The sequence below is a fragment of the Notechis scutatus genome, chromosome 4 (assembly GCF_049901735.1).
Source record: "Notechis scutatus isolate UNSWTSFEM ecotype Mainland chromosome 4, rNotScu1.2, whole genome shotgun sequence".
Taxonomy (NCBI): Eukaryota; Metazoa; Chordata; class Lepidosauria; order Squamata; family Elapidae; genus Notechis; species Notechis scutatus.
In genome coordinates, this window is record NC_142012.1 from 21,001,288 (window position 1) to 21,015,265 (window position 13,978).

Consider the following 13,978-nt stretch of genomic DNA (forward strand, 5'->3'; position numbering starts at 1 on the left):
GCTGTTGACCTTGTTTTCCTTGAAACCTTTCCCATCTCTCTAACTTTGCTCTTTATTGTCAAAGTCTTTACATCTTCTTTTACATAGAATTTGTCTATCCAAGATGTCATACCCTTCATTATGCTGTTATATACTACCTGTTTTTAAATTATAAGATGAATTTATATATGTTTACCCATGCGATTCAGTGTATGTACATTTTATATCAAGTAAGAACTCCTTTTCATATGCTGTTTTAGTCTTATTTTTTAGTCTTATTTTAGTCTATATTTTTCAGGTGATATTCTAGCTTAAGAAAAATTGCTGCAAAGTGAAAACCTGTAATTCCTATTTGAGCTTTTTAATTATTATGGAAGAACTTGGAGGTTGTTGTTTTTTTTTGTTTCCTCTACGTTTTCCTTTTAAAGAAGAGAATTATGGTAATTCATGCTTTTCAAGTCAGTTTTCTTTATTCTGGTTGCTGCTCTTCAAAAAGGACATTGTAGAGTTAGAGAAGGTTCGTAGAGAGCAACTACGATGATGAAAGGTTTCAAGCAGCTTCCTTCGGATAAAAATTGTGATATATGTAGTGGGGATAAAAGGGACAAAGGGGAGCTATTTCAATCTTCCCACAATACTGGAAGCAGAGTCCCCAAAGGGTGGACCAGTTAATGGAAGTCATGGGGATCAATGGCTATTAGACTCGATGGCAGTGTGACTATCTCAAAGGTCATCTGCTAGGAAAGTAGCAGTCTTCCCTGGGCAGTTAGTTGGCCACTGTGGGAACAAATTGCTGGACCAGATGGGCTAATTGAGTAGATGTTTTAATGAGGGTCTGATGCTACTGAAGTAAGAAGATGAAAATACTCAATCATCCAGATAAGGTTGTGTCATGGCAACTGGGCTTATTTTTCTTATTAATTTGAGATGTATCACTGCTCATCCAAGCATCTTCATCAATCAAAGCAAGCTAGTTAGGCAGAGAGTTGTTGGGATGTAGCAACTCCGCCCTCATCAAGCTCAGTGGGTTTCCTCCCCACAGTGCATTGCAATATGTTGATTAAAAATTTCAGTCTGATGGTACCAAAGTGAATATCAAACACAATCACATAGCTGTCTATTTTCTTTTATAGATTTTTTAAAAATTGTGTTGTGTTTATTGCATTGCATGAGATACCTTTTCAATAAAATTTCAAGCAGATGCTTTTACCCTGAATGATAACTTTATAGCTCTTGGGCAAACATATTCTAATGCTTGCTCTCTGCAAAGGTTGGCATGATCCAACTTGTCCTTTATCTGATGTATTCTAAAGGCAAAAGTTCAGAAGTGAAAATTGTTAATTTTATGTTAATTTCATTCTATTTCTCTTTTGGAGAGTCTAAAGATACTCACTGGTAGTTAGCCAGGGAAGTGGGCAGGTACACATTTGCTGCAAGGTTCACTGTCCAGCAAGTGCAACAATTTCATTTCAAGCAACAATTTTTGTAAAATATTTGTTTGCTAAAACTTGAGAGACCATGGATCATATTTACTTACCAATGTAAGAAGCATCATCTTGTTTTTCCTGATTAGTTAATCCTGAATTGTCTAGGAGAAAGAAAATTGAAAGACATATAGTCATGTATATTGGCCCTGTAGGGTTTTTTGTTTCTTGTTTTGCTTTCAGTGATCAACTAGCAGTTGAATTAATGGTAGCTTTCTTGGCTTTCTTAATGTTTCCTTACTATACACTTCACGTTCCCTTTCTGAACCATACGGAAATAATTTTGCAGCTCTCCCTCTTGCTAGGGTCTGTGTGCACAATTTAATAATAGAGCAGAAGATATTATGAATTTGCCACAGAAGCCTTAATGTTTCAGCCATACATCCACTGGAATGTGAAAATTGCAGAATGATCAATCAATCGGAATAGAGCTGGAAGGAACTTTGGAGGTCTTGTAGTCCAACTCCCTACTCAAGCAAGAGAACCCAGACTGGATCTGGCTGTCCAGTCTTTTGTTAAAAACTTCCTATGATGAAGCCTGAAGCAGTGGTCGTATGCTATCGGTTCACCCCGGTTCACTCAAACTGGTAGTAAAAAAAGCCTCCCATGATCAGCTGAGAGGAGAAAGAAGAGAAAAGTGCAGGATCGACCCTCCCATCCGCCCCTGTAGTTTTCTTTATCCTCTCAGCTGATTGGCGCTGCAGGTCTAAGCTGGTGTGGGGAAAGCTGCATGTGTGCATTAGGTGCACGTGTGTGATCACCAAAGCAGTAGTGGAACAGGAAGGTTCCCACTGCTGCTCTGAAGGCAAGCTGTTCTACTAGTTAATTGTTTTCACTATTAGGAAGTTTCTCCTTAAGTCCAGGTGGCTTCTCTCTCTGATTAGTTTCCACCCATTGTTTCTTGCCTTGCCTTCTGGTGCTTTGGAAAATAAGTTGACCCTCTCTTCTTTGTGGCAGCCCCTCAAATACTGGAATACTGCTATCATGTCACCCTTAGTCCTTCTTTTCTCTAGTTTGACCATACCCAATTCCTGCAACCGTTCTTCATATGTTTTTGCCTCCAGGCCCTTAATCATTAAAAGGATAGCTACTTTAATATGGATTTGGGAAGCATTCCACACTCATATCTGAAAAATGAAGACAGTAATATTGTCCAAAATCAGTGATTTGGGATATTATACATGTTGACGTTATACATACAAAAGAGAGATTTTTTGTGTGTTGTAGTTGCTTTCAAATTGCTTCATTTTTACAAGAAGCTAATAGCTTAATAAGGTACATGGTGGCTTAATAAGGTAGATGCTGAGCTTGTTGATCAGAAAGGTTGGCAGTTCAGTGGTTCAAATCCCTAGTGCCACGTAATGGAGTGAGCTCTCATTACTTGTCCCAGCTTCTGCCAACCTAGCAGTTTGAAAGCATGTAAAAATGCAAGTAGAAAAATAGGGACCACTTTGGTGGGAAGGTAACAGCATTCTGTGCACCTTTGGCATTTAGTCATGCCAGCCACATGACCATGGAGACGTCTTCGGCTCTTCAGCTTTGTAACGGGGATGAGCACCGCCTCCTAGAGCCAGAAACAACTAGCACATATGTGCAAGGGGAACCTTTACTTTTACTTTAATAGCTTAATAGATAGTAGTATGGAAAAAAATCTTAAACTATGACTTCTCTATCTTATTTTCTTTGACCAGATAAACCATGATTGGCTATCAATTGTTGTTCCCTACTCCTTTCTTTCTGGATAACAATCAAATGAATGATGCTCTAGAGCAAGGCTGTCAAACTTGTGGCCCGTGGGCTGGATTTATCATGCACTGGCCACGCCCACACCCAGTTTAGTGAAGGAGAAAAAAGTCCTGAAACATCACATGACACCACCACAACACCGCGAGTTTGACACCCCTGCTCTAGAGGAAAGGAAAGCACCCTTATCAGCAACCTATTCACAAAAATGCTATTTTACTTGTGTTTCTAATGAAGCACATGAGCATCAGCGTGTCTGTCAACATAACTCACACAACTTTATTTTTAATAGATTATTTTTATTTTAAAAAAGAAAAGTGATAGTACAATGGACATGTCCAGACCCATCAGACTGAATCTGGAATGCTATGGTTATCATATCTGGGCTGCAAAAAAAAAAAAATCCTACTTAAAATTTTCTCTATATCTAGTGGTCATTCATACTTTTGAAAACCAGATATGGTAACTTTATGATGGCCTTGGGGAATGCCTGTAAGAAAACACGGCAGAGATAGATATTGATATATAAGTTTTTCTTTACTTACTTTTAGGTCCATCTTCAGATTCTTTTTCTAGTCTGACTGTTGTATTTGTCTGGTTATCAGGGCTCTGAGAACTCTGAACTGTAATGAAGAAGCCCAATGAATGTGTGTCAATCACAAGTAAAAGCAAATGTAACTTTGTGTTTCTTTCGAATGGAAGAATTCAGCAGAGTGCCCATCCATACATTATCATGTCCCTTACATGAAGCCAGTGTGGTGTAGAATGGCAGGATAATCCTATTTTAAAACTAACCAACATAACAAATTTTATCATACTTGCAAAAAGCAGAAACTGGGAAGTTCCTATGAAACAATTAAGGCTTGATTAATTACTGCATTAATCGATTAACTTCATGATTGATTATCTTCACTGCATCCATGTTCTCACATTTTAAAGTGTATTTTACAATTTCCAGGTACACACTCTATGACATTAATAGATGCTATCACTACCATAAAACTCAGCAGTTTAGAGCCATCTTGTGGCAATTACTTTAGATATTCAGGAGACTGCGGTGAGTCATTACAAAAAGTCTTGGAACTGTTAGATAAAATTAATTATAGATCGTCCATAGGCTTAAGGTTGTAGATGGCTAACAATGTCTTCAGCATAAGCCTTCTTTCAAAAATGTTAGCCCTTCAGCTGTTAGTAGTTTTCTTATGAAGAACATTCAGATCAGCAATTTTGCTCTCTACTCTGTATTAATGCAATCAATAGAACCATCTATTTTCAAATACCTTTCACAATCAATCAATATAGAGCTCTGTCAAAAGCAAACTGTTCACCCAATTTTTTTTATACAGGATGGATAAACCAAGAGAAAGAGAAAAAGAGAATGGAAAAAAAAGATATATACTAAAGTTAGAAAAAAGTAAAGAGAATGGAGAGCAGAACCCCCCTTTTAGGTCTGCCCCATCAAATTGTGATTTCAAAGGGCTCTCAGTAGAAGAAAGGTTACCCATTTTTGAATTAAGAGCCATGTACCGAGAGGATGGAGTTGATCCCTCAAGAGAACTTCTCTGAAACTTCCAGGCCTTGCCTTACTGAAAGATAATCTTTACTTTTAAAATAAAAAGGAGTGGGGGCAGCTAGGCTACCACATAAGATGGCAACTATTCTCTGAAAAATATTGACACCCACTTTAATAAAGTTTTCCCCAGCCTGGTACTTTCAGTTATATTTGACCACAGCTCCCATTATTTCCCACAAGTATTGCTGCTATAACAAAGCCTTCTGCTAGCTTTCCCTACATTTTTATGTGCACTATTTTCAGCTCCTTCAGGAGGCAGAACGCAATAACAGTAATATGATTTTTCTGTGAAGAATTCCCGCAGCCATCCTGGTTTTCCTTTTGATCGACTACAGTAAGAAAAACAATGAGAATACCTGTGCCCAAGTCAATTGAAAGTAGTTGAAACTGTAATAAGCTAAAACAGAAGAGGTAAATGCGGTAGTCATATAATTGTTTAATAGGTCTGTTTTTGAGATGTGATTGAGATTAAGAAAAAAAAGAGTCTCACCTAAAATTGCTGGACCCAAGTTGAATGCTGAAGTCACAGGAATCTTTGGTGTTGATGTGGTTGTGCCTGCTGTTACTTTGATAAGATAAATGACAGTGTGTTATCTGCTGCTCTCAAAACATATTTGTCAAAGGATTAATCAGTTTGCAAATATGGAAATCAAAGCTCTTTTCTCAACATCCTTGGGTCCCAGCAAAACAAATAAATGAAGGAAGAATAAACAGATTGAGAGGGAGGAGAAAATAGAAAGCTATGATTGGGTTGAGTTAATGAGATCCTAAAACAGAACAAAAGAAAACAATTGAGAAATAATAATGATAATGGCAGCATACGAAGCAGTATAAAGAGTTGCCTTATAAGGTGATTCAGCATGTAAATTTAATAAATAAAAATGAATAAAATCAATATGGACTTGGTGATAGCAAAGATGCTTTGCAAAATAAAAATGTACAGAGAAGTATAGTGAATGCTAAATTAGGCTTAGATATACTGACTTTTCTGATCTCACACCTTTAATTGTTCTCGTTTTGTACCCTATGACTATCATTAAGTGTTGTACGTTATGATTCTTGATTCTTAACGAATGTACCTTTTCTTTATGTATACTGAAAGTATTTACACCAAGACAAATTCCTTGTGTGTCCAATCACACTTGGCCAATAAAGTATTCTATTCTATTCTATTCTATTCTATTCTATTCTATTCTATTCTATTCTATTCTATTCTATTCTATTCTATTCTATTCTATTCTATTCTTCCTTATCCCTTTTTGTGCTTCAAATAACATTTTCTCACTGTGAAAGGAAATACAGGATGGGTATTCAGGTATGGTCCCAACCTTTTAAATTGTCTTACTACCTTGAATTACTATAAAATTCACTTTGGCCAGAATCTGAATATTAGTTGCTATGCTCCCAAAGGGGCCAAGTGCCTGTGAAATATTTAAGGCTGCTTTCTTTGAATTGATATTCTTCAGAATGTTGAACATTGATTGTCATTGATGTTGGCTAACAACTATGGGAAATGAAGTTCAAAATATATAAGTTCCCCAGCTTAAGGTTTTAGTAGGTATCACAATGACCTTTTAACATTTTTACTGAAACAGATAATGCAGTGATGTGTTTTCAGAATGTCTTCATGAATGAAGACTGTTAGAATATTTTAAGAGAAATTAAAACTATCTAAAAGCATTATGCAATCCCATAATCAATGTATCTATCTTGAGATGAGTTACAGCAATATAAATAATTTCTGGACATTTTTCCCTTTTTATTTGGAAAAGCTTCCCCTTAGATTAGTTGAACCAAGGACCAGTTAGCATGCCTGCAATATCACCCTCATATTTTCTGCTTAGCTGCTACTATAATTTTAGAATTTGTTTTTAGTTTTTTGATTTTTTAAAAAATAATTCGTAAAAATAGATGAATGTGTTTGTAAATAAACATACACGTTAAACTTTAGATTTTGCTTATTGTCTCCTCTAGTGAAGTAACATTTTTATTTTATTTTATTGATTTTCTATTAAATGCATTTCTTAGTGCTTAAAAAACATCATGTTGTCTGGGTATTTAATTTGCTTAGCAATAAAGATTACATTCTTAATCTCCACCCCTTTCCCCCAACCATTGGTAAAATAATTTCTATGTTTGATAATATTCTACATCCTCTTTCTATTTAATTTTCAATGTCAGTCTATCCATTTCTGCACAATCTAATATCTTCTTGACTATTTCTTCATCTTGCGGTATATCTTCCCAATGAAGTAAAATTTTGTGGATTATTTATGTATAAATTATCCCATCAAGATGATCTTCCCAGTAAAGGGAAGGACAGTGGTCTTATATCAGAGCTATGGAGCTTTCTTTGTAAATATAACAAGGCAATAACTATTATAAATCGAATGAAAAGAAATGCTGTTAAATCATTCTTCATAGAATGCATTTGTTTTGTGATTTTTTAAAATTTCTGGAGCAAGGATGATTTCTTGTATGGAAAAGACATCTCCACAGCATCTTTCTGCAACTAGAAATATTACATGTGTTGGATTTAATGCTGTAAGACTGGACTGTAAAAATCGGGATAACCACTAAATAGCTGGATATTAATATAGATGATATTGCAGGTTTGTTTGTTTTTTAAAAAAAGATGTATTGATATGTAAATCAGTCTTCACTTACTTTTAGGTCTGCCTTCAGTGACTTTTTCTAATCTGTCTGTTTCATTTGCCCGGATGTGAGGAGTCTGAGATCTTTGGTCTGTAATGAAGAAGGCCAATGAGTGGATGTTCTAGACCAGGGGTATTAAACTCGTGGTCCGCAGGCAAGATGTGTCAACTGTTGGTCATGCCCATCCGTTTTAGCGAAGAGGGAAAAAGTCACAATACATCACATGATGACAACATGACGCCAAAAGTTTGACAGCCGTGTTCTAGGCAAATAGCATTGTAAGGCAAGCAACATCTTAAAACTGAGGTTGATTTAAGCAGAGTGCCATCCATATAAGACCATATCTTTATTGTTAGCCCAGAATACCTCCTAGCAAAATCCACTAGAGACCTCATTTTGGCTCTCCAAAATAAATATTTCAGGCTCCAACACATAAGTAGTGTATGCACAGCATGTTTAAGTAGACTAAGGAGGGAATTAGCTTGTTGAATGCATCCATTGACTCCCAACAGCATTAGAATGAGAATTTTAACTCCAAACAGCCTGGACTTATTTTAGATTAAGTTGAATAAATAAAGAATAGATCATTAACCCTGTATTTAACTCTCTTTTTTAATATTGCAAAAAGAAGAGAGCTAGGCATTTGGCTGTCCTGCTTTTTAGCAGTTGTCTACTTATGGCACATCAGGGTAAATACTTACCAGGGATATTTGAAAACATGTCCAAACCAATCATGTGAATATCATCATACTGGTTTACTTTAATAAAAATGTGGATTTAGTTGCCCATCAAAATGTTTTGAGGTCAGAGCTTTCAAACCTATGTCAATTACTCTGTCAATGGCCATGTAATAGGTCCCAATTTCTCTAACACTGCAGAAATCAGGAATCATGGTATTATTATCTTTTTCTGTTTCAGAAGTACTATATTGCAAAAAGGAATTAGCTAGTATTGCTGTATCATATTCATAAATGCAAAATTGTTTGCTTTCATTAGAATCAGGAATTTCCTAGGGATTATCCTTTTGCACTTGTAAGCAAGAATGCATAATGAATCACTTTAAGAAGACTAAATAGCACTCAAAGGAAATAATTGCAAACATAGTTTCCCTATTACTGTTATCCTGGTTTTTTTTATAACAGGAGTTTTTTTTTTTTTTTTAAAAAAAGGAAAATACAACTTAAGCTAACTCAGTCTAAAGGACTGATGGACTTCTCTCATAATATTAGGTGTCTTCCAAAACCTCATCATTCCTTTTGGATTTTGCGAAAAGGCTTGTAGGAAGAAAATAGAAAATGTAGTAGATTAACAAGGGAATACAAAAGGTTTTTTCTGTATGACAAAAAGGTGAAGCTTTTTTCTCACTGTGAAAAAGATGATGCTAATGATTTTTCAGCTGTAATTGCTCTGTGCTCACTTGAACTTTCTGTCATTTTATGAATCGGTTGAGTTAATATTTTTGAGATCCTTGAAATGACCCTGAGCACCAGAAAGTTTGAAAATTATAGATATAAAGAAAATAAGAATTAAATGAAAGGGATGAACTACAAGATAGAAATGTTTCTCAGTAAACTATTTTTCATCCTCAAAGCCATAATGAAATGTCTTTCTTTAGAAAAACACATGACTAACTTTTCTAAAATTTAAGTAAAAGATAGCACACATTTTTTAAAAAGGCACTTAGACATATATATCGTGGATTTTCTTAATTTACAGCACAAGCCTCTTCATTTAATGGATGTATTAAGTGAACAGAGCTTTGATTGTGCAGGTTTTGGCAGTTTTAAAATAATACCTGGTATTTTCTTGTTTTTAACTTTGTTTTATGTTAAATGCTGAAATATGATATCATAAAGTGTGGTACAAAAACAATCATAGCTAATAAATATGGTATTTCATTTCTATCCTGTCAGTTACAGTGAAATATGGAAGAAAAATAATCTGATCTATTTTTTTAAAAAAAGCAACCTAATTCTTACTTCACAAAGTAATACATGAATTGTAACTTTATTATTCTTTACAATTACAACTAAATAAACACCCCAACTTAAACAATGCTACAAACATTGGGACAAATGCATGGAACAGTGTGCACCTGAGAAAGAAAATAATATAAATTATCCATTAAGAAAATAGCTTCCCATTGTTTAGTAGATTCCATATAAAGGTTTGATATGTAAGAGAAGTCTACAAAGGTTTCTCAGAGAGTTAAAAAACAAACCAAACAAAAGCAATTATTGTTGGATGTGATCTCACCTTATGGACCAAAGTAGAAAAATTGTACTTGAAAATGAAAATGTGGAAAACAAAACAGACACATCCATCTTTATATGAATATAAAACTGTATTATCTTGTGCCATCAGATGAGATTCTTGTCAGAGGCTCCCAAGGAATCCCAAGGGGAAAAACAAACAGGGTGCTGCCTGTAACTCAATTTAAGAAAAGGATAAATGCTCCTGGAAATCTTTCTCTCTCTTCCCCATCCAGCATAATGAGGACAGTTCTTTGATACTTCTAGCACCAAATCATTTATTTTTTTGATAATGTTGGCATTATATATGCCCAAGCAATTGCTGCTAGCAGTTTATGACTGCTATCTCATCTGCACACACACACACACACACACACACACACATCCACACATATCCCCAACTGTAACTTCAAAAAAGGCAACTATGATCTTATAGACAACGATCTCTCATCCCTTGATTGGCAATCTCTATTCACTGGATGCAATACTGTTGAAGACCATTACAACATATTTTTACTTGAAGTCAAAAGAGTCATCAAACTATATGTACCAACAACAACTCCCAAAACAAAACAAAAAAGCAGAACAATAAGGAAACCCATAACAATAAGGAAACTTCAATCCAAAAAGAGATCACTCTGGCGGAAAAACAAATCTGGTCACGTTGCCAATTTCAAAAGCCGATACAAAAATTTATGCCACCAGATAAAGACCGAATGCATCAATTATCACATTAAACAAGAGGAAAACCTTCTAAGCACCAATTCCACCCGTGCTTTTTACAATTTTGTAAACAACAAACTAAAAGACTCAAGGTCCATCCCACCCTTGATAGGACCTGATGGTAAAGACTGCAACGACGACACCACTAAAGCCAACATCTTTAACACATTCTTCAGCTCAGTATTTGTAAACAGCAATGGATCATGCCCAGTATTTCCTAGCCGTACCACAGATAACAACAATGATCTAATACATATCGATTTTACAGAAGACAATGTTGAAAAAGCACTATGCAATCTAAAACCATCTCTATCTATTGGACGTGATGGAATATGTGCCTACTTCTTAAAAAAGCTATCCACTGCCATAGCCAAACCTCTAAGCATAATCTTTGAAAAATCTTTCAGGACCAGCTCCTTGCCTAACCTATGGTCACAAGCCACAGTCATCCCCATCTTCAAAAGGAGACCCAAGCCTAGTTGAAAATTACAGACCAATCTCCTTATGCTGCGTCACCTGTAAAGTCATGGAATCAATTATTAACCAATCCATCATCCTCCACTTAGAGACAAACAACCTACTCTCCAATAAACAATTTGGTTTCAGAAAAAAACTATCCTGTAATCTGCAACTCTTACACTGCAAAAACATATGGACGACACAACTCGACCAGGGCAAAGCAATAGACGCAATCTACATAGACTTCTGTAAAGACTTTGATTCAGTGGTACACGACAAACTACTCCTAAAAATAAAATCCTATGGTATCTCTGGACAACTGAATAACTGGATAGAAGCATTCCTGGCAAACAGACAACAAATGGTCAAAATTGGGAGCGTCCTATCAAATTCTGTACCTGTCAATAGTGGTGTCCCCCAAGGCAGTGTTCTAGGACCAACTCTCTTCATACTCTACATAAATGACCTCTGTGATCATATTAAGAGCAATTGCGTTCTTTTCGCTGATGATGTAAAGCTGTTCAATACCACAGACAATACTGCTACCCTACAAAAGATCTTGACTATGTATCAGAATGGTCAAACAAATGGCAACTTCAAATCTCAACAAATAAATGCTCTGTCTTACATATTGGCAAAAAAATCAGAAAATAAAATACAAGCTGAATAGTCAAGATCTTGTTGATGACCCAAGCTCTGTAAAGGACCTTGGAATACTCACCTCTAATGATCTAAGTGCTAGAGCCCACTGCAACTACATAGCCAAAAAGGCATTAAGAGTTGTTAACCTAATCCTACGTAGCTTTTTCTCTGGTAATATCACACTACTAACCAGAGCATACAAAACATTTGCTAGACCAATACTCGAATACAGTTCATCAGTCTGGAACCCACATTACGTATCTGATATTAGCACAATTGAGAAAGTCCAGAAATATTTCACAAGAAGAGTTCTTCACTCCTCTACTCGTTGTAGAATACCTTATGCCACCAGACTTGAAATTCTAGAACTAGAAAACCTTGAATTACGCCGTCTTCGGTCTGATTTAAGCATGGTATATAAAATCATACATTGCAATGTCCTACCTGTCAATGAATACTTCAGCTTCAACCATAACAACACAAGAGCACACAATAGATACAAACTCAAAGTTAACCGCACCAAACTTGATTGCAGGAAATACGACTTCAGCAATAGAGTGGTCAATGTCTGGAATACTCTACCCGACTCTGTAGTTTCTTCCCCAAACCCCAAAAACTTTAACCTTAGACTGTCTACTATTGACCTCACCCCTTTCCTAAGAGGTCTGTAGGGGGCGTGCATAAGCGCACCAACGTGCCTACCGTCCCTGTCCTATTGTTTCTCTTATTCTTCTTTTATTTTTCTTATATGTACCCATTACATGTATTCACAACTATGTATACACTTATACTTATTATCTTGTAAACAATTGGCAAATCAAATAAATAAAATAAATAAAAATAAATATCAGGGCAAAACAATAGACACAATCTACACAGACTTCTGTAAAGCCTTTGATTCAGTGGTACACAACAAACTACTCCTAAAACTAAAATCTTATGCTATCTCTGGACAACTGCATAACTGGATAGAAGCATTCCTGTCAAACAGACAACAAATGGTCAAAATTGGGAGTGTCCTATCAAATTCTGTACCTGTCAATAGCGGTGTCCCCCAAGGCAGTGTTCTAGGACTAACTATCTTCATACTCTACATCAGGGGTGGGCAAACTACAGCCCGCGGGCCACATCCGGCCTGTTGGTCTGTCCAATCCGGCCCGCCCCTGAAAAAAAGTTGCTGGGTGTGGCGTATTGCCCTGCGCCGCGTGGCCCCCAAAGCTGCAAAACAGTGCGGAGCACTCTTGGGGTAGGAAAGAAAAGAAGAACTTTGCAAAGGCCTCGGCTGGGAGTTCAAAATCACCTTCAAGTGCGACCTCTCTGAAGGTGAGTCCCCGCCGATCCCCCTTTTTTTTCCGGGGCTTCCAGGCTTAAACTTTGCAAAGGCAAAGTTTGCAGGCGGGAGCGTCTTCCGGCCGAGGAGTGGGAAGGGTTCCGCCCGGCGGGCGGGCGGGCTGCTTGGAGGGGGCTGCTTGGAGCCACCTAAAGCTAGGCCTCTGCTGGTGGAGCCTTGCCCTGCCTTGGTGCCCCGTTTCCCGGCTCGGCGGTCCTGCTCGGGCGGCACTTTAAAAGCCTGCTCCCAGCACCCGAGCAACTTCCCAGCAACTTGCGGCTTCCTTTTTCCTGGCGGGCGCTCACGCCTGGCCCAGAGCCGCGCGGTGGAGGGGAAACCCGGAGCACCACCAGGTCGCCTCCTCCAAGCAGCCCGCCTGCCCACCCGCCGGGCAGAACCCTTCCCACTCCTCGGCGGGAAGACGCTCCCGCCTGCAAACTTTGCCTGTGCAAAGTTTAAGCCTGGAAGCCCCGGAAACCCGAGCAACTTCCCAGCAACTTTTGGCTTCCTTTTAACTCGCGGGCGCTCGCGCCTGGCCCTGAGCCACGTGGTGGAGGGGAAGCCCGGCGGGCGGGCGGGCTGCTTGGAGGAGGCGACCCGGCGGTGCTCCGGCAGCAGCAACAGGCAGTTCTGCCCAGGCTCCACTCAGGTGTCCGGCTGGGGCTGTCAGGAGTTGCTACCTCCGGCGCAGCTCCGCGTGGCTCCAGTCCCGCGTTGCCTTGGGAAGGAAAAGGCAAAACCAGGAGCCACTGAGCCTGAGCCTCCGGTGCCGCTGCTGCCGTTGCAAAGCACTGCCGCGGCTCTTCCTTTTTGCCTTTCCCTTCCTGAGGAAACGCGGGACTGGAGCCGCGCGGAGCCGCGCCGGCGGTAGCAACTCCTGACTCAGGGGGCCTCTGAGGGGAGGGGAAGGAGGAGAAGAGGGGGGAAGGGGGGGCGATTCCCCAAAAATCTTGTGCTGACCCGGCCCGTCTGTCAAATTTTAAAAGTCAATGGGGCCCCCAAGCCAAAAAGTTTGCCCACCCCTGCTCTACATAAATGACCTCTGTGATCATATTAAGAGCAACTGTGTTCTCTTTGCTGATGATGTAAAGCTGTTCAATAGCACAGACAATAGTGCTACCCTTCAAAAAGACCTTGA

The 13,978-nt window shown here is 38.4% G+C and overlaps 1 protein-coding gene across 5 annotated transcripts in view; it reads right to left on the reverse strand.

The window, feature by feature from the left end:
* Nucleotides 1-13,978, reverse strand: part of EMCN (endomucin) — a 50,388-nt gene that overhangs the window by 11,803 nt on the left and 24,607 nt on the right. For 4 of the 5 annotated variants that reach the window (XM_026672697.2, XM_026672695.2, XM_026672694.2 and 1 more), the window contains exons 5-8: nt 7,447-7,524; nt 5,270-5,344; nt 3,752-3,829; nt 1,517-1,567 (exon numbers count right to left, since the gene is read on the reverse strand). In XM_026672697.2, coding sequence (XP_026528482.1) covers nt 1,517-1,567; nt 3,752-3,829; nt 5,270-5,344; nt 7,447-7,524 — 282 coding nt within the window. The remainder of the gene's footprint in view (nt 1-1,516; nt 1,568-3,751; nt 3,830-5,269; nt 5,345-7,446; nt 7,525-13,978) is intronic. The other variant, XM_087962903.1, reaches the window with a different exon arrangement.